The sequence below is a fragment of the Mesoplodon densirostris genome, chromosome 17 (genome assembly GCF_025265405.1).
Source record: "Mesoplodon densirostris isolate mMesDen1 chromosome 17, mMesDen1 primary haplotype, whole genome shotgun sequence".
Classification (NCBI taxonomy): domain Eukaryota; kingdom Metazoa; phylum Chordata; class Mammalia; order Artiodactyla; family Ziphiidae; genus Mesoplodon; species Mesoplodon densirostris.
The window spans coordinates 69,553,921-69,571,810 of record NC_082677.1 but is presented as its reverse complement, the minus strand read 5'-3'; the positions used below and the strand labels follow the sequence as shown (position 1 = coordinate 69,571,810).

The 17,890-nt window shown below is 40.9% G+C and overlaps 2 protein-coding genes across 4 annotated transcripts in view; both read left to right on the top strand.

Moving 5' to 3' along the window:
- Positions 1-1,457: 1,457 nt before the first annotated feature.
- Positions 1,458-8,658, top strand: TEX30 (testis expressed 30). 3 transcript variants are annotated; one of them, XM_060079964.1, is made up of 6 exons: positions 1,458-1,568; positions 5,064-5,137; positions 5,621-5,851; positions 6,633-6,684; positions 7,194-7,399; positions 8,235-8,658. In XM_060079964.1, the coding sequence occupies exons 2-6, from the start codon at positions 5,123-5,125 to the stop codon at positions 8,406-8,408; spliced, it is 678 nt and encodes a 225-aa protein (XP_059935947.1). In that variant the 5' UTR covers positions 1,458-1,568; positions 5,064-5,122; the 3' UTR covers positions 8,409-8,658. The 3 variants fall into 3 exon arrangements, with proteins under 3 accessions (XP_059935947.1, XP_059935948.1, XP_059935949.1); XM_060079965.1 differs by having other exon boundaries at positions 5,050-5,137; XM_060079966.1 differs by lacking the exon at positions 5,064-5,137.
- A 4,238-nt stretch (positions 8,659-12,896) lies between these two features.
- CCDC168 (coiled-coil domain containing 168) overlaps positions 12,897-17,890 on the top strand; it is a 38,406-nt gene continuing 33,412 nt past the window's right edge. The window contains exons 1-3 of the mRNA XM_060079783.1: positions 12,897-13,082; positions 13,204-13,237; positions 13,335-13,368. Of these exons, the coding sequence (XP_059935766.1) occupies positions 12,897-13,082; positions 13,204-13,237; positions 13,335-13,368 (254 nt within the window). The remainder of the gene's footprint in view (positions 13,083-13,203; positions 13,238-13,334; positions 13,369-17,890) is intronic.

The window sequence follows — 17,890 nt, the reverse complement described above, 5'->3', positions numbered from 1 at the left end:
TGAGTTATAAGAGGGAATAAAGTACTATTACATGCTACAGTATGGATGAATCTTGAAAACATGATTCTGAGTGAAAGAAGCTAGCCATAAAAAGACCACATATTGTAGGAAGTGCCCAGAAAAGGAAAATCTACAGACAGAAAGGAGGTTAGTGGTAGTCTGGGTTTAAGGGTAGAAGGCAATGAGCACAGTATTCTTTTGGGGGTGATGTAAATGTTCTTAGATTATGGTGATAGCTGCCAATGGTTATAAATTTACCAAAAACCACTGAAAGGCACGCAGATAAAGCCGTTTTTTAAAATCTGAGCTAGAAAATTAGGAGACACGTAGAGAAACGTTCATTAAGCCTCTGTAATGCGCGAAAACGCTTGAGATAAATGACCATCAGTGGTTTTCTGCATTGTGTCTCCTTACTTGTGCTGCGACAGAAAAGAGGGTGGTTCCTAACTGCCCTGGGCTTGGGGAAGATTCATTCATCCGAGACTTACTGATTTGCCAGGAATTCTTCCATACGCGGGAGATTCAAGACGAAATAACAACAATAAAGACCCCTGCCTTCGGTCCGGGAAGGAGACAAATTCACAGCCTGTTCGGTGACCGGGGTGGAAGGATGATATGTGGAAGGTCTTTGGTGGAAGGAAAGGCCGCTTAGAAAAGGCCTCACTGAGAAAATGGCAAGTTGAGCGAAGACCCCAAGGAGTTGCAACGGTAGCCACTAGATCTCTGCGAGAGGAGGGAAGACCAGGACAGAAGCCCTGTCGTAAGGCCTCGCCTGGTAGGTTTGGGTGTGAGGGGAGTGAAGTGGTCCGGGCGTCTAGAGCTGAAGGAGCCGGGAAACGAGATGAGTAGGAAACGGGTAAGAGGGGAAGCGACCGATCGTATGAAACCTTGGTCTCTGCAAGGCCTTTAGCTCTGATTACGGGCGAGACGGAAAGCCTTTGCAAAAAGCGTTGAGATGAAGGTGCACCTTTCAACGGGGTCCAGCTGCCCACTGCGTCGATAAGTAGCGGAAAGGTGGCGGGCGGGCGTGGGAACGAGAGGCCCTTTGGCCGACTCCTTCAATAATCCGGGCAAAGACGGTGGTGGGGCTCGGGCGGGTCTGGTGTTAGCGTGAGAAGTGGTTGGATTCTGTACTATTTGCCAGTCGAACAAGCGGGGTCGCTGGATTGACTGCGGGGTGTGTGAAAAAGAGAACAATCAGAGCTGACCTCGCGTTTTTTGGCCCGTGAAACTGCTGGAATGGAGTGGCTGGGACGGGGAAGGGTCCTGAGTGGACGCAGTCGGGGCTGAGGCAGCGACAGGTGGCGGCACGTCAGCGCCCCCCGCGTCGGAGAGTGGACGCCACCGCCACCGCGTCCCCGCCGGTAGCGGCGGGAAAACTCCCGCTCCCAGCGTGCCCCGCGCGCCGGCTCGCGCGCCCGTGTGGGGGTGGGGCCTGCGCGCGCGTGCGCCGTAGCGGGACGCACTGGCGGGTGCGGCGAGGCGGTCCCTTCGAGTTCGAGTGTGGAAGTTCGCTCCCTGAAGAGAGTGTGGGCGGTTAGGTTCTCCCGGCCACTTTCCCGTCCCCGGTAAGTGCGGCGGCGGCGGCGGCGGCGGCGGTGGCGGCGGCGGTTGGGGCCGACAGATATCGGACGGCTTCCGAGGGCCCCGGGGGCTTCCCGCGGCCCCGCCTGAGGCGTCTCGGGCTCGCGGCCGTCACCCCTCAGGGGCTGTTGGGCGGCTCCGTGAGGCGTGAGGCGTGGGTTCAGTCCCGCGGGCCGCGGCCGCTGGGGCTCCGGCCGGCCGGCCGGCCGGTCGGGAGGCGGCGTGAGGGGACGGTGCGGCCGGGGAGAGCCGAGCGGCTCCGGCCTGGGTCTCGCGAGCCGGGCACCGACGGCCTCCGAGCGGGGAGGGTCGCCGGGGCCCCGGCGCCGGCGGGCGGAATCGGACGGTCGTCGGGCGCCTTTGCGTCCCGAGCTCCGGGAGTGTCGGCTCTCGGACCCCTCGTTGTTGACGCGGTCAGGTTATCGACCTCCCCCCCCCCCAGCCCCCGGAGGACTTGAACTCTCAAGGCTGGCGTCTAGCCCCGCGATTTCCAGCGTCCCGCTTTGACCCGGTGGATGAGGCGCAGGCGTTTTTCCCGTGGACTGTTACAGGAGGGGTGGCATCTGACCCCCGGCATCAGATGTGATCGCCGTCGCCTCGTGGGCGTGAAAACGCTCGCGACGTGGGCACGCGACTCCATGCGATGAACCTTCGCAGCCTCCCCGAGGTTGGTTGGTGGTGTCGGCCGCCTTTGTAGCTGAGACGCTGCCCCGTCTGACCCCCCCAGAGCCCGGCATGCTCACAGCCTGGACGGTCTAGGCCAGGTTGGGGTTACAACCTGCAGCCGTTTCGCTGTTTCCCGAGTAGCCCAGCTCGCGCGCACCGTTGCGGGAGGACAGACTGTGCGTGCACTGTGAAGTCTGGAAGGGAGGGGCGTTTTCCAGAAAAGGGGCAGCGGTAGCGCAAAAAGCCCAAACGCCCACGGCCGGCAGACCGATAGCAGAGCCCTCTAGGTTAAGAGGGTGGGTTGCATACGTGTGGACCTCATTTTCCTCCCTCCTGAAATCTCACTATAAGAACAGCAGAGGGATTTTCAAAAGAACGCACACCCACAAGGATGAAGAAAATGTGACAGGAAACAACAGCAATAAGATACTGGGCTCCAGAAAGCCCAAGCCTTAGCAGATCAGCTTAATTCTAAACCAGCAGCAGGGAGTTCTGGGGCAACAGTTCTACATCAGAAACAGAGTCTTCGAAATGTGCAGGTGGTGGCAGCGAAAGGAATGGCGCTGGGGATGGATGTGGAGGGCTGTACCTCGGTGAAGCGCGCCGGAGAAGTAGGTAGACCGCTAGCGCTCTCTCCCCGTGTCACATCGTTGGATTCTGCTTCTCTCCCATTAGAAGACTGGAGGCTGGTCTCTTGAGAACATAAAGCAGGATCTTTTTTTTTTTAAAGCATTTTTTTTGTTGTTGTTGTTGTGGGTAGGAGTTTATTAATTAATTAATTAATTTTTGCTGTGTTCGGTCTTTGTTTCTGTGCGAGGGCTTTCTCTAGTTGCGGCGAGTGGGGGCCAGTCTTCATCGCGGTGCGCAGGCCTCTCACTATGGCAGCCTCTCTTGTTGTGGAGCACAAGCTCCAGATGCGCAGGCTCAGTAGTTGTGGCTCACGGGCTTAGTTGCTCCGCGTGTGGGATCCTCCCAGACCAGGGCCCGAACCCATGTCCCTGCATTAGCAGGCAGACTCTCAACCACTGCGCCACCAGGGAAGCCCCAAAGCAGGATCTTTGAACCAGGGGACCCCAGGCACAGTTACGAGGCTCCCTTTATGAAAACAGGGACAATGAAGATTGAAGTCCATTATCCCCCCGTTTAAACCCCAGAACTTTCTGCAGCCAGTCTGATAACCCTTCAGGCTCAAATATGAGAATTCTACATGCGCACACACACGCACGTGCACGCACACACACACACACACACACAAAGGGAAAGATATACACAGTAAGTTAGTCACAGTGGTTGCTTCTGGGAAGGGAAAGGAACATTGTGGCCGGGGGAGAAATGGGAGGAGACTTAACTACTGTTAACTGTTTTAAAATTGTGTACCATGTGTGTATATTACCTATTCAAAAATGAAACATATTTCTTAAAAAATAATTGTAAGTGAATACACCCTTTGACACAGGAATTTTTCTTACAGATATGTCTACACACGTGAAAATAATGTTAAGTACAGTGCCACTCATTGCAATATGGTTTTAGCAAAAGATTGGAAACAATCTCATTTTCATTAATAGATGGTTGGGAAAATAGATTATGTACAACCCTTCCTTGAAATATTCTATAGCCATAAAAAACAATGAAAGGAGCTCGTTGTATAAGGAAATGAGTAATCACCAAGATACATATTGGGGGGGGTTCAGAAAAGTAGGTCACCAGTTTATAGAAAGAAAAAGATGTGTGTGACTGTAGGTATATATATAAAATATCTGAAAGCAGAATATTGGTTGCCTTTGAAGAGGGGATCTGGATGGTAAGGCAAAAGTGAAATGAGGGAGAGACTTTCCACTGTATATTTTTGTAACTTTTTAACTTTGGACCATGTTATTATCTATTCAGTGAATGAATTAGTAAATGTTAATGGGAAAAAAGATGAATAATGGAGATTCTAATGTTGATGATATCCTGAACAATAAAAGATCTCTTACTATAGGAAGGAATGCTGCATAACAACCCCGAAATCTCTGGCTCCCAGCATTTCATGCTCTTGGTTCTTCAGATAGACACTTCATGGTTCTTCAGTGGTTTAGATGTTGGTTGGACTAGGCTGGACTCCAGACTTTAGTTTTGGGTTCTGGTCTGCTCCATGTGTCTTCATTCTGGCACCCAGGCTAAAAAAAGCAAAAATACATGAAGCATGTTTTTCTCAGGGCTGAAGGCAAGAGTTCAAGAGCACTTCTGGAAATTTGCCATGCCTCAGCTCAGAAGTGGCAGATTGAAATCTATTCTGTTGATTAAAGCAAGTCACATAGCCAAGCCCAAAGGCAATAGGGTGGAGATTTACACTCTGCCTACTGGGAGGCTCTGCAGAGTCTCAGGACAAAGGGTGTGGATGTGTACTTCCATTGCAGGGTCGGAGGAAGAGCTGGGAATGATAAAGACAAAGGAAATGGGTTAATAGAAAGATGCTGTGAAATTAAGTTGAAGATGGTTGAGAATAAAGATGCTTAGGGAAAAAATACATATATATATATATTTTTTTACAGCATTACCAAGATACAGCATCCTACTTTGATATGAATCTTCTTAAGGCATCCATGTGAAGATATCACATTGGCTTTATCTTAAATAACATCTGCCAGCCCCACACCTGGTCCTATAACCAACTCTGAGTGACCATAGGAATGAAAATAAATAATGTGCTTGTAAAGACATCAGTTCTTAGAGAAGTAGTTCTAAATGTTTACTTTAGCTACTGAGTGTGTTCATTCATAGTTCTTGTGTCTGCCAACCCACCTTTCACAACAGAATCTTCTTTTCAGGGAGATGTCCTTTGCTTCTCAGATGTAATGCACTTTAAGTTTGTTATTCAACAGTGAAAATGAGTCATACAGAGGTAATACATATTTTCATACATTCTGCATCTTCAAGGTTCCTTTTTTTTTTTGTAGTCATATGGCTCCAGAGTAATTTTCTTATTTTCATCTTGTACTGTGAGAGACATCATAGCATTAGTGGTTAAGAATGAGGACTTTGGAGCAGACTGCCTGAGTCTGGATCCTAGCTAATTGGATATATAACCTTGGGCACATTATGTAAGCTACTGTGCCTCAGTTTTCTCAGCTATAAAATGGAGATAGTAACAGTACTTGCCTCGGAATTCTTAGGAATGTTAAATGATTTAATACATATAAAGCAGTTATAATAGTACCTGACACAATAAGTATTTCTTAAATATTAGTTATTATTAATATCATTGCTTTTTATTTGGAGGCTGTGACTTGAATCATGGGTCTTGCAGAACAAACATATATAGTTATTCATTTGTCTGAATAGGCAAGGAAGTAATTTTTGATCCATTTATTCTCTTGAATTCCAGGTTAAATTAAAAATACCTTTTGGAAATAAATTACTAGATGCTGTTTGTTTGGTACCTAACAAGAGCTTAACATATGGAATAATTCTTACACATGGAGCATCAGGAGATATGAATCTTCCTCATTTGATGTCACTGGCATCCCATCTTGCATCTCATGGTTTTTTTAGCCTGAGATTTACCTGTAAAGGCCTTAATATTGTACATAGAATTAAGGCATATAAATCAGTTTTGGTAAGAAAATTTCTTTATATTTACTTGTAACAGAATTCTGTTTTTAAAACTCATAATAAATTTAAGACAAATTTTATTAGCAGTCATTTAGTTTAATTTAAAAATCCTTTAATGAGTATTCTTAGAAACTCAGCAGTGTGTGACTGTGTAACGGTCAGATTTCTCTTTTTTGCCATCAGTTAGTTTCCATGGGGATGAGTGCTTACATCATAAATGTTTCTTCCTGATATTGCCAAAGAATCTACTTATGATGTAATTTCCATATTGAAATTTAGGATATATAGTTCTAGGTATTTTGCCTTGTATACTATGAATGTACAAATAATATATGATTTCTGTATTAGAAACTATAAAACCCCTGGATAAAACAAATCTGAAATTTCTTTTAATCCAGATTACTTAAAGCTTACTGAGTTTTTCAGAGCTTTAAATTAGATGTTAGTATTATCACATTTTGTATTAGTTGGAAGCTTTTACTGGCTTTTTTTCCCCTCCACGATTTGTTCTTTAAAAATATCTTAGTACTTGAATTTGTTTTAGACAGTGTTTTTTTTTTTTCACTTATTTGCCTGTATTACCCAGTTTATGATTTGACAGTGAAGGCATGACCACAGAGCAAAGAATTGATTACCTCTTCCAAGAAGAATCCCTTGAAATTTCTTGATTGTTTTTGCAAAAATTTTCATACATTCCAGTAATGATGAGAAAATATATGTTGGTTTTCCAGTGGAATATTTCATGGGAGAAGAATTGATAATTTTTTGGTCGATTATTTTTCTAGAATTACCTAAAGACCTCAGGAGAATACAAACTTGCAGGTGTTTTCCTTGGAGGTAAGTTTTCAATACTTGTGAATACTTTTTCTAAAATCTACTCATTAATATAGGAATAGGTAATCGAGAATTAAAATTAATGACAGGAAGAGACTTAAGGATTTTTTGTTTTGTTTCGGTAAGTCACTTCCTGGTGTTACACCAAGATACTTTAATATTTACATCTAATTTAAACCTCATATATATGTGTTATAACCTGAAGAGGTCTCCTTTTATTTATATCCCTGAATCACCCCCTCTCAAATGATTCCTTCACAAGGATTGTCTTCACCACTTCAAGTATTCTTTTAGAAAATAATTCTTTTTTTTTTTTTTAAGATTTGACTTAAGATCAGTTTTTAGCTCTTCACAAGTCTATGGGTACTGCAGCTTTTTAATTGGCACCTGTTGTAGTTATCAGCAATATGATGGATGAACAGTGAATGAAATCTGATTTGCCACATTATCATCACCACTACTTTATGTGAATGTTTATATTTCAAACTGAACTTAATTTTAATTGGTTTTAGGTCGTTCAATGGGCTCAAGAGCAGCTGCTTCTGTAATGTGTCATATTGAGCCAGATGATGCTGATGGTTTTGTTCGAGGTCTCATTTGTATTTCCTATCCACTGCACCGTCCAAAGCAGCAGCATAAACTTAGAGACGAAGATCTCTTTCGTATAAAAGATCCTGTACTGTTTGTGTCAGGCTCAGCAGATGAAATGTGTGAAAAGGTGAATTATAACTTGATATTTGTGTGAATGAGAGAGAAAGAATGAAAGAAACATCTTGGGAACAAGATATTACCTGCAACATTCAGTCTCTTTAAAAAGATGCTGATTTTAGGGACTTCCCCGGTGGTCCAGTGGTTAAGACTCTGCGCTTCCAATGCAGGGGGTGCGGGTTTGATCCCTGGTTGGGGAACTAAGATCCCACGTGCTGTGGCCAAAAATAAATAAATAAATAAATTATTTTTTAAAAGATGCTGATTTTACTAATGCTAGTTTTTTTCCTTAGTTAACCCTGTTGCTTTGGAGAACCTAAAAATATAAGCATACTGACAATATTCATCCCCCTGTAAAGAGTGTTGGTAAATGGATTAACTCTCACGTAGAAAATGAAGGATTAATATCTGAATCTTGTGAATTTCGGATTACTAGACTACGTTTGGTTTATCATTTCAACATTTAAGCAGATCTCTTCAATTTGTTATAAAATTGACTCTTGAAAAAAAAGTAACTTGTACATATTACTAAGTTTTAGGGTATTTCCCAGAGCATATAAATAATTTCCTTGGGGAAAACATTTTTTAAGAGAATTTTTTTGGCTCTAGTTTACTTAATGATTTTTTAGCATCAGTAATGAATGCTGAATCTGTTCTGTTGTGTTGCTGTATCTGAAAAACATGGACTGCCACTTCTTGCACGTTCCATTGCCTCAAAAGTTAGCTGTAGACTAGGTTTTAATATTTAGTGAATGGATGCCAGTATAGGTGCGGTGGGAGAGAGGAAATCTTTACTGAACACCAGTAGAACATTAGTCTAGTATCATCTTCTTTTTTCCCTTTAGAACTTGTTGGAGAAAGTGGCACAGAAAATGCAAGCTCCTAATAAAATCCACTGGATTGAGAAAGCAAGTCATTGCATGGCAGTGAAAGGACGGTCAACAAATGATGTTTTCAAAGAAATAAATACACAGATTTTGTTTTGGATCCAGGAAATCACTGAAATGGACAAGAAGTAATTGTCTGTAGTTACAAGCTATGTTATTTTGAATACAAATACAGTTAATTTGTTAAAGAACAACATACCTCTAAGCATTATCAGATATATTTCAGACTAATTTAATGTTCTTTATTAATGTTCCCCCATTTTTTAAACACATTTTAATTGTGAAATTAATGCCCTTTACAAAGTGTCTTTTGAAAGCACTGTTATAGTTGTATAAAGTTGATGTACAAATATTGAAGGTGGTCTAAATATAATTTATTTTCTTTAATATAGTTAAGTTTTGAAAAATTAAACATTGAATTTTGTTACAACAGAACTTTTGTCTTATTGCTGCGCAACTGAGAACGTACTCTTAATTTTGCAGAGCAGTGTCATCTTTATGAAAGGAAACCAACTTTAGTAAATTTAGTCAGTTTTATAGAATGTATACATCTATTAACCTAATCTTTTAATAAATCTCAAGGGATAGATGAAGATACATTTTCAAATATGGGGACTCTGAACATTGTTTTTAGAATAAAGTAACAACTTTCATTCATTAAATGTTTACTGAAGGTCTGTTATAGGCAAAGCCTCATTAGGTTTGCAGTGATGAGTAAACACTTGGAGTTTGGTGTAGTGGGGGAACTTGATGTCTAAAGCTCTCTGATCAAGGGAAGAATGAAATAAGGAGTAAATAGTGGGACTAACCTCTGTGCTGTATCTAGGCAGAGTTAGGGCACTTAATTTTGCCTTGAGAAGTGCGGGTATCACTTGGACTAGACTTGAATGGTATTGAGTTATATATTAAAAACATAGGTTCTATATTTCCTATAAAGAACACGAAAATGTGATGAGGCTGATGATATATATATATAAAGTTTGTAGTGAGCAGTGGTTTTCTATAGTAGGAAATTAACGCCCTTCCCTGGTTTCTCTACTGCCCTAAAGTTAGGCCCTTCAGACAGCCAGGGTGGCCTGGGAAGCTTGCAGATTTTTGAGATCCCTCACTCCTCCTGCCCTGGTGAGGTTAATGGATTTTAATTACTTGTTAATTTTTCTAAATAGTGCATAAAGAACGAAAACCTAGATAACGGTATCTAAATTGTGTGTATTATAGAATGAAATCACGTACAACTACAAAATCGAAATTTCCATGTCACTCAGTGTACAATAGTTATTCACTTTTTGACTGAATTTCTTGAACAAGGCCCTAACTTAAATAGTATATAATTCTTAACTTTTAAAACAAGAGTGATCAAAATATTATAAAAAATATTTAACCAGAGCTGACAAATAATGGTCTAAAGTGTAAATCAATTGGAAAATATTAATACTGTAAACCAGAAGTGAAACTAAAAAGGAAGATACAAAGGAAAACTTACTATAAAGCAGACTATAATATAAAAGTACAATGAAGAAATCGATTTAAAAGGTTACTAACCTGCCATGTAATTATAATATTCAAGTTTTCAAATTAAACTATAGGCATAATATGGATGACCAAAGATACTACTATAAATATAGGGATGTCGTAGAAGGTCATTTAAAGTTGATTTTACCCTGCGTCATCTATGAGAAACTACTGTTCTTGACTGATGAAGTAACTTGTCATTTGAGAACTGTGTACCTAGGCATGGGTGGGGAACATACAACTGCGAGAGAAAGATATGAGTGATACGTGTAAGGCCAAAATAAAAATTTGTGAAAAGGTCCCATCTGCTCTTCTGCACAGAATTGACACATCTTGCAGGGAAAGGGTGCAGCTCCTTCAAGTTTGAGATTATGGTCAAAGAGCTATCCTGGCGCTGGCTCTGGTAGGCCCTGATAAATGGCACAACCATTCACCTAAATCAGTAGTTCTCAACTGGGAGTGATTTTGTTCTCTAGCGGACATTTGACAAGGTCTGGAGACATTTTTGGTTGTCACGGCTGGGGTGGGGCTGCTACTGGCCTCTCATAGGTAGGAGAAAGTCATATGCTAATACCTGCAGTGTACAGGACAACCAGCCATTACGAAGATGCAGCCGGTCCAAAATGCCAGTAATGCCTAGGTTGAGGAAGCTAGTCCTTGACAAACCAGCTTTGGGATTATCTTTAAATACTTTCTCCTTCACCATTAGCTTTTCTACACCACTTCTGAATCCATTTGCTTCCTTTTAGTTGCCAAATCCTGTGTTTTCAGTATCAAAGTCTGATTCTATCCCCATACTGTAAAATGAATTATAGTAGCCTAATTCATTTTCCTATTTTATTTTCTCCTTGGTTCAATAAACCATTTGATACCTCTAACTCAAAAACTGTTGGAGGATCTCCAAGGGTGACTATTAAGATTAAAGACCTTAGTTCAAGGCTCTCCACGATAGGCCTTATCAACATTTTAACCTTATTTTCTCTCCCCCATACTCTGAACCTGTACACAGTACTCCAGCTAACCTGGATACACAAAGTTTATGAACAAGTCTTTGTCTTCTCTTCCTGAAACTTTTTTCTTTGTTAGTCTTTGTCTGTTACCAAATCATACTCATCCTTCAAGGCCCTTAAATTCTCTTTCCCACTTCACAGCTTTTCTTGAATTACCCCAACCATCTCTCCTTCAAAGCCACATAATATCTTCTCTGTTGCTATTCACACTCTGCCTTTTCAGAGATTATTGACATATTTGCTCTATACAACTAATTACATACTGCTTTGGGTCAGGGAATGGTTTTACTCATCTTTGTATCCATAAAGCACTTGGTGTTACTTGCTCAGTGCCTTAGTCATTCATTATTCAATAAATCCTTGTATTGAACTAAGATATTAATATCCTTGGTTTTATATTGCTATTTTATACACTTATTACTGGGACTTCCTCTTTACATGTAAAGAACAAAAACCTGGTTCACAATGTCCAAATAGTTCAAAGAGTGTGGCATTGGTAGATATATTTTTTTAAACTTAAATAGAGATTTTTTCTGGGTGTGTTCTTTCTGTATCTATATTACTGTTAGTAATGGGATTTCTCTGCTGTTATTTTTTATTGTCTTCGTGACTTTTAAAAATAAACATAGCATTTACTTTTTTTTGCTGCTCACTTGAGATTGACATAAGAAGAAGTTTCTAGTGCAAAGGACAGAGTGTCTATGCTGAAAAATAGGTAATTGTACTTTTATTAGTTGTCAAGTACTTAAATAACAAAAATGACAAAGCCCTGGAGGGGATGGGGATACTCTTCTTTACCTCTCTGCAGACTTAAGCATCAGCGGGAGTGGTACACAGAAGCTCCTTTTCAGTTCTTATAAGAGCTATTCGTGGTATACTAATTAGGGATTCAGTGTCATCAAGCCCTAAAAGATCTAAGGAACTAGAGAGTTCCTTAATGTTAAAACGCTCAACCCCCTTTAAGATAGTTAACATTAAATGAATTAGAGAACGTCTGCCATCAAGGCAAGAGAAATTGAGTATTTTGCCAGCTGCATTAAATATTATAGAAAACCCCAGCAGAAATAAAATCACCCTGATCGTGTATATGGATGGGGAGTCAGAGAGGAGGGTGGACCTTACCCTAGAAAAGCCAGAGGAATTGTTGAAGTTTCTTCTAGAACTAAGGAATGCCTACCATGCATTCCGGAGAGCTATACTTTGCAAAGACAAACCCCATGATCACAGATAACTAAATTAAGATCATAAATACCTGTCAGCTATGGTCCAGTAGACTGGGAGAGTGTAAACTCCTAGGATGCGTCATTGATCTCATTATTTCTAATTCTCAAGGGAAGTAAGAGCTCAATAAATCTTTCTTGCACTCAGTTAAAGTTATGTGACAGAAGAGGCCTGAACAGTTAACTCTGGTGTAAAGAATTATACTTCTTTCCTCAACCGACCTTGAATAAGTGAAGACAGAGGAAGAATTAATTCATTACGTCTTCAAAGGGAAAGTGCTCTAAATCCAAGGTAGTATTAATATTTTCATTAATAGTCCAGACTTTTTTGTATACTTGTGACTAAACTACTCTCTAGACTTTGAGGGAAGGCGAGCAGTGCTTAGATCTGGTTCTGCCCCACCCTAATTCTGACATCAGCAAGCATCACAAGTAGCTGCTCCTTGGAATCAACAGAAACAGGGTGAAGAGGAAATTCACCAGGAGACCATTCCAAAATCTACCAAATTCTAACTTGGGTTTTCAGCATCACAGTAGATTGTCGAAGAGGAACACGGCTGAGAGACCCCTCTAACAAAAAGAAATATAAAATGAGGTGTTCTGTTTTGCTAAAAAATCAAGTTGATGTGAGCTCAGTTAAATACCCATTATGACATGTACCTCACTTTTCTTAGACCCAGAGCAATCACTGCTGCACTTGACAAGGCACTGGGCACCACTGGACATTTTTTTTCTGGCAGAGCATTGCACGTGGTTATGAGATGGGCCTACCACCTTTCTGTGTTTGGGGGCATCCAGAATCGAGGACTTTGGAATGAAGACATCAGTCTATTTCACATATAACATAAAAATGTCAAAGTAATTTTATTTCTTAAAAAATGGAAAATAATGCATTTTTGACATGGGACCTTCTAGAGTCCTGGATTTCTCAAAATAACTGGATGGCAATCTTATTTATAATTTTTCTGGGAATTATCTTTGAGATCATACTCATAAAGATTTGTACAGCCTTTCAGAAGAAGCCTGCACTTCCTTCAGAAAAGGATAATACAGATGCCCACAAGGTAAGAACAAATGCTTGATTTCCTTTTCCCCGATTTTTCAAAGTAACACATAAGAATAACTTATAAAATTGTGGAAGTTCATTTGGATTACTCTAATATTTTATTGTCTCCCTTGAAACAGAAAGAAGACAGTTGCCTTAAAAGCATGAAATTTGGTAAGTATCCTACAATTTAATATTTTAATATAAAACTTGTTCAGCCTGAGCTTCTCCTTTTGGTGCTCTGACATTTTTTATTCCCATTTATCTCTAGGTAACTGGTCAATTCATTCATCTTCAGAAGAAAGGTAAGTGATGTATTTTGAAATTAGATGAAACAGGTTGGTTTTGTTCTACTCAAAATTACATCTGAATTACAGAAAAGGGTTTTCCCATTTGTATAGAGGATGACAGCTGTTCAACATCATAATTCAGTTGAACTCTGATTTTTTAAATGGTTGCTCTGTTCCAAGCTGTGTCAAATGGCTTTTTATGTATTGTTGAAATTATCCTTTTAGGTAGGTAGACTCATTACCGTTTTTACAAATGAGGAAAATAAAGCTTAGAGAGGTTAAGTGGCTTGCTTCCCTACCCCATCCTCTCTCTCCAATACACATGAAGAAGTAATAATCACCAGTTCTGAAAATTCAGTTGAAAAATATTCATTTAGCACCTCCTGTGAACCAAGCAGATCCTGAGCTAAGTGCTGCAAGAGTGACATGAAATGAGTTTATATCATCAGCATCCTAAGGATGCCTGAGTGCTAGAGATTAAATACAGACATCACTACTCTTGTTGCTATCAATATCTTAATTGTTTTCATCGAAGTCTGTTCAGCAATCATTAGATATCCCTATACAATGGACATTGGGTTTTATACTGGGATACAATTAATAAGATGGTATCTCTTCTCCGGAAGCTTATATTCTTGTGGAGGAGACATAGATATAGAGATGATTGCTTGCACTACAGTAGCACAGTGATAGGAGTACTATGAGAACATCTAGGAGGTACCTAAGCCAACATAGGGGTGTTGGGCTGGCTTCATGAAGAAGGTTATACTGGAGCTGAATTTTAAAGGATAAGTGAAAATTAGTCAGAAAAAGACAGTGGGTTAGGAGGATAAGAAAGGCAATTATAAGCCATGAGCAGAGGCAAGGAAATAAGGAACAGGGTATGTGCAATAAATTATGATGATTTCAGAGTTGCTAGAATGCTAAGGACGAGTCAGGGAGTAGTGGGAGATGAAGGTGAAAAAATATGCAGGAGTCAGATCACGGGGGACTTTCTATACCCTGTTAAGAAGCTTGGAGTTTATTCTGATAGTGAGTAGCCACTGAAGGTAGTTAAGCGTAGGAGTGACACAGTTTTGTGTTTCAGCTAGATCACTGGTAGCTAGCTGTGTGGAGTATGCATCTGAAAATTAATTTCTTTCAGTTGTCAGTTGTAAAGGGGCTTTCTTCATTTAACCTGGTTGCTCTATTTTTATATTGAGTACTAGCAACTCTAGTTATAAAGTGGGTGTCCTGAGAAGCAGTAACAGTATCTGGAAGTATGGGGAGGTGGAATCCCAGTAAGGGTTGGTTGGGAACAGGAATGCCAGAGCAAAGCGGGACACCTCAGAAGTGCATCCACCATAAACGATCATCCAGAAGTCAACTGGACAGACCAGGAGTTGGTGTTTGAGGTGTACAAGGTTTAGGTGTGCACTGTGATTGAAGATTCTCATGTAACTAGAGGATTGACAGGCAAGAGAGGAAGCCACAAGAGGAAGTGGGGAGAAAAGGATTTTTAGCACCAGGATCAAGATAATCTGAGAGTTTCCCCATCCCTCTGTGCCATTATTCCATTCCTGCTTAGTCGCAATTAAATAATTTTAATAGGCTTTAGGGAAAAGTAATTGAGAAGAAGAGATTGGGGGGGGGGGTGTTGAGGGAAAAGGGTTAGGAAAGAGATATGGCTTCCATGGTGGCAGTACATTGTAGTGAAAAAACACATTTTAAATTTAAAAGGTCTAGGTGTATGTCATAGTTCTGCCTCTAAATGATGGCATGGCCTTGGGCAAATGACTTAAACTCACTCCTTTTCCTTACTTTCAAAATAGCAGTTAGAAGAATTACCTCTTAGGACTGTCTTGAAGATTCGTTAAAATGATAGGTGTAACAAAGCAAAAATATTTTACTGTGGCACCAGAATTCCTTTTTGGGGTAGAATTATATTTGGGAGAGCATCTTAAATTATTTTGAGATAAAAGGGCTTAAATATTGGTAGAAACTCAAGCATAAAAATGGTTAAAGTTGCACTGCATCAGAGACTGAGTGGGTTTCGTCTTGCTTATGAGATGAGAGAGAAGAGAAAGGGGAGGGGTGGGCAGAGAGCGGGGAGGAGCGGGGGAAGCATGTGAGGCTCAGGACTGAATGGCACCAAGGATGTCAGAGGATGAGCCCACCACTCAGTACCTGGAGTCAGGGAGAGCCGTGCTGGCCAGGCAGAGTCTCAGTGAGCAGTGCAAACCGCTGATCTTATATCCATTGAGTTTTGGGAAATGGTTTGTTTCAGGGTTGACCTCAGCCTTATACGTGTGTTCCTGGGAAAGTCTGCCATCAATTGCCTGAGTTTCAAAGATTAAAGCTGTCACTGGTTGGCTTCAGAAGTGTATTTCCTGAAGCGAGTTACCATTGATAGACAAAATTGTTTAAAAGCAGATTTGGTGTTTGTTACTATGACTCTAGGATTATGCTATGACTCTACGCCATTGATTGATTTAATTGATTTACAACCACTTCTAGTACTTACTTGTTGCCATGGCTATAGAGCTGTCAGTCTTTTCCTAGAAATATGGGGAGTTCTTTTTAAAAAGGCCAGTTGAGATTCCCTGGTGGGGAGAGGCCAAAGGACATTTTAAAAATAGACAGACATGCCTAACGGTTAAGTGGGAGTTGTTTGTATTGCTGTAGTTAACTCCCTTCTATATCTGCCTCTAGCTTTTCGTTAAAGTTAGCCACAGGTAGGGGTGGTTTGTGTATGTGTATTTTTCCCCCTTCATTGAACCTGAAGAACGGGTTGGGTTGTATATCTGGATCAGCTTGCTGTGGACAAGCGTTAGCCATCAGAAAGCTAGAGGTGAAAATGGCCACTCAGCAAATATTACTGAGGGCCTACAATGTGCTGCAGGTCCTTGAGATACAGCGGTGAAAAAAACAGACATTGCTTCCCACCTTATGTTTTAGACAGAGGGGAGTCTGATAGTAAATGACAACATGATAAATAAATTATATGGGAGGTGGTGATAATTATATGTGATATGGTAAAACAAAAGATAGTGTAGGGTAAGAGGAATCAGTGTGCCAGAAGTAGGAGAAGAGAGGTAGGTGCAATATATGTGGTGGGATTTGACTAAAGCCTTGAAGCGATGGGGAGTTAACCAAACAGAAATGGTAGAAGAGTATTAGAGAGGTTAGAGAATAGGTGACCAGATCATGGTTGGACTCTGCAGGCCATCTTAAAGACAGTGGCTTTTACTCTGAGTGACAACAGGGGATCATTGTAGAGTTTTATGCGGGAGAATGATGTGTTCTGTCTTATATTTTTAAAGGATTATTCTGCCTGCAGTGTTGAGAGTAGACTATACTGGGTCAAGGGTCTAGGCAGACAGCAGGCTTTTGCAAGTAATCCAAGTGAGAGATAAAGGTAACTTAAACCACAGTGGTAGCAGTGGAGGTGGTAAGAAGTGGTTAGGATATACTTCGAAAAGTAGAATCAATGGGATGTGTGGATCTGAGAGAAAGGAGGCAAAGATGACTCCAAGATTTTTACCTGAGCAAGTAGGAAAGGTGCAGTTGTCATCAACTGAGATGATGAAAGCTGTGGGTGGAGCAGGTTTTGATGGGGAGATGAGGAATTTTGTTTTGCAACTGTTGAGTCTTAGATTGATTGGGCATCCAATAGAGATAGTAAGTAGCCTTGGAGAGATGTCTGGTAGAGACAGTGAGTTTGGGGGTTCTTGGCACATAGGCAGTATTAAAAGCCACAGAGAGGGTGAGATTACAAATGGACTGTAAGGGGATAAGAGGAGCAGGGGCTGAGCCCTGGGGAGCTTCAAAGAGGGCAGGAAGAAGAGGAGGAACCAGCAAAGAAGACTGACAAAGAGCTACCAGTGAGTTAGAAGGATACCCAGGAGAATATGTGGTCTGGAAGCTCTCCAGAGCAGGAAAGACAAATAGTTATATAAGGTATACAAGTTAGGTATCAGACCAATATCCCTTATGAATATAGATGTAGAACCCTCAACAAAATACTAGCAAACCAAGTTCAGCAGCATATTAAAAGGATTATATACTCTGACCAAGTGGGATTATCCTCAAGAATGCAAGGTTGGTTCAACATACATCTAGCATTGTTTTATTATGTTTAAAATCATAATATTGTTGAAATATTGGTCTTGCATTTCAGCTTTTTTCTATATTTTCCCTGAAATGTGCAAAAAACTAACTCTGTATATGTCTCATATTTTCACTGTTCACTTTCCTAAGTGAATAATACTCCTGTCCTGAGGAAATTTTATCCTAATTATGTCTGGACACTGCTATAACTTGTTAGAGTCACCTGGATTCCCTAGAATGCTTATGCATCCTGCCTGTATCAGTTAGACTATTTTAATTCTCAAGTAACAGAAAACCATGATTCAAACTGACATACCAAGAAGAGAATTTATAATAATCATATAATAGGAAATCCTGAGGTAGGATTTCCTTCAAAATTGGTTGATACAGTGGCTCAACAACTTCATTAAGGTCCTGTAACTCTCCCTCTGCCTTTCCTCATGTCGAT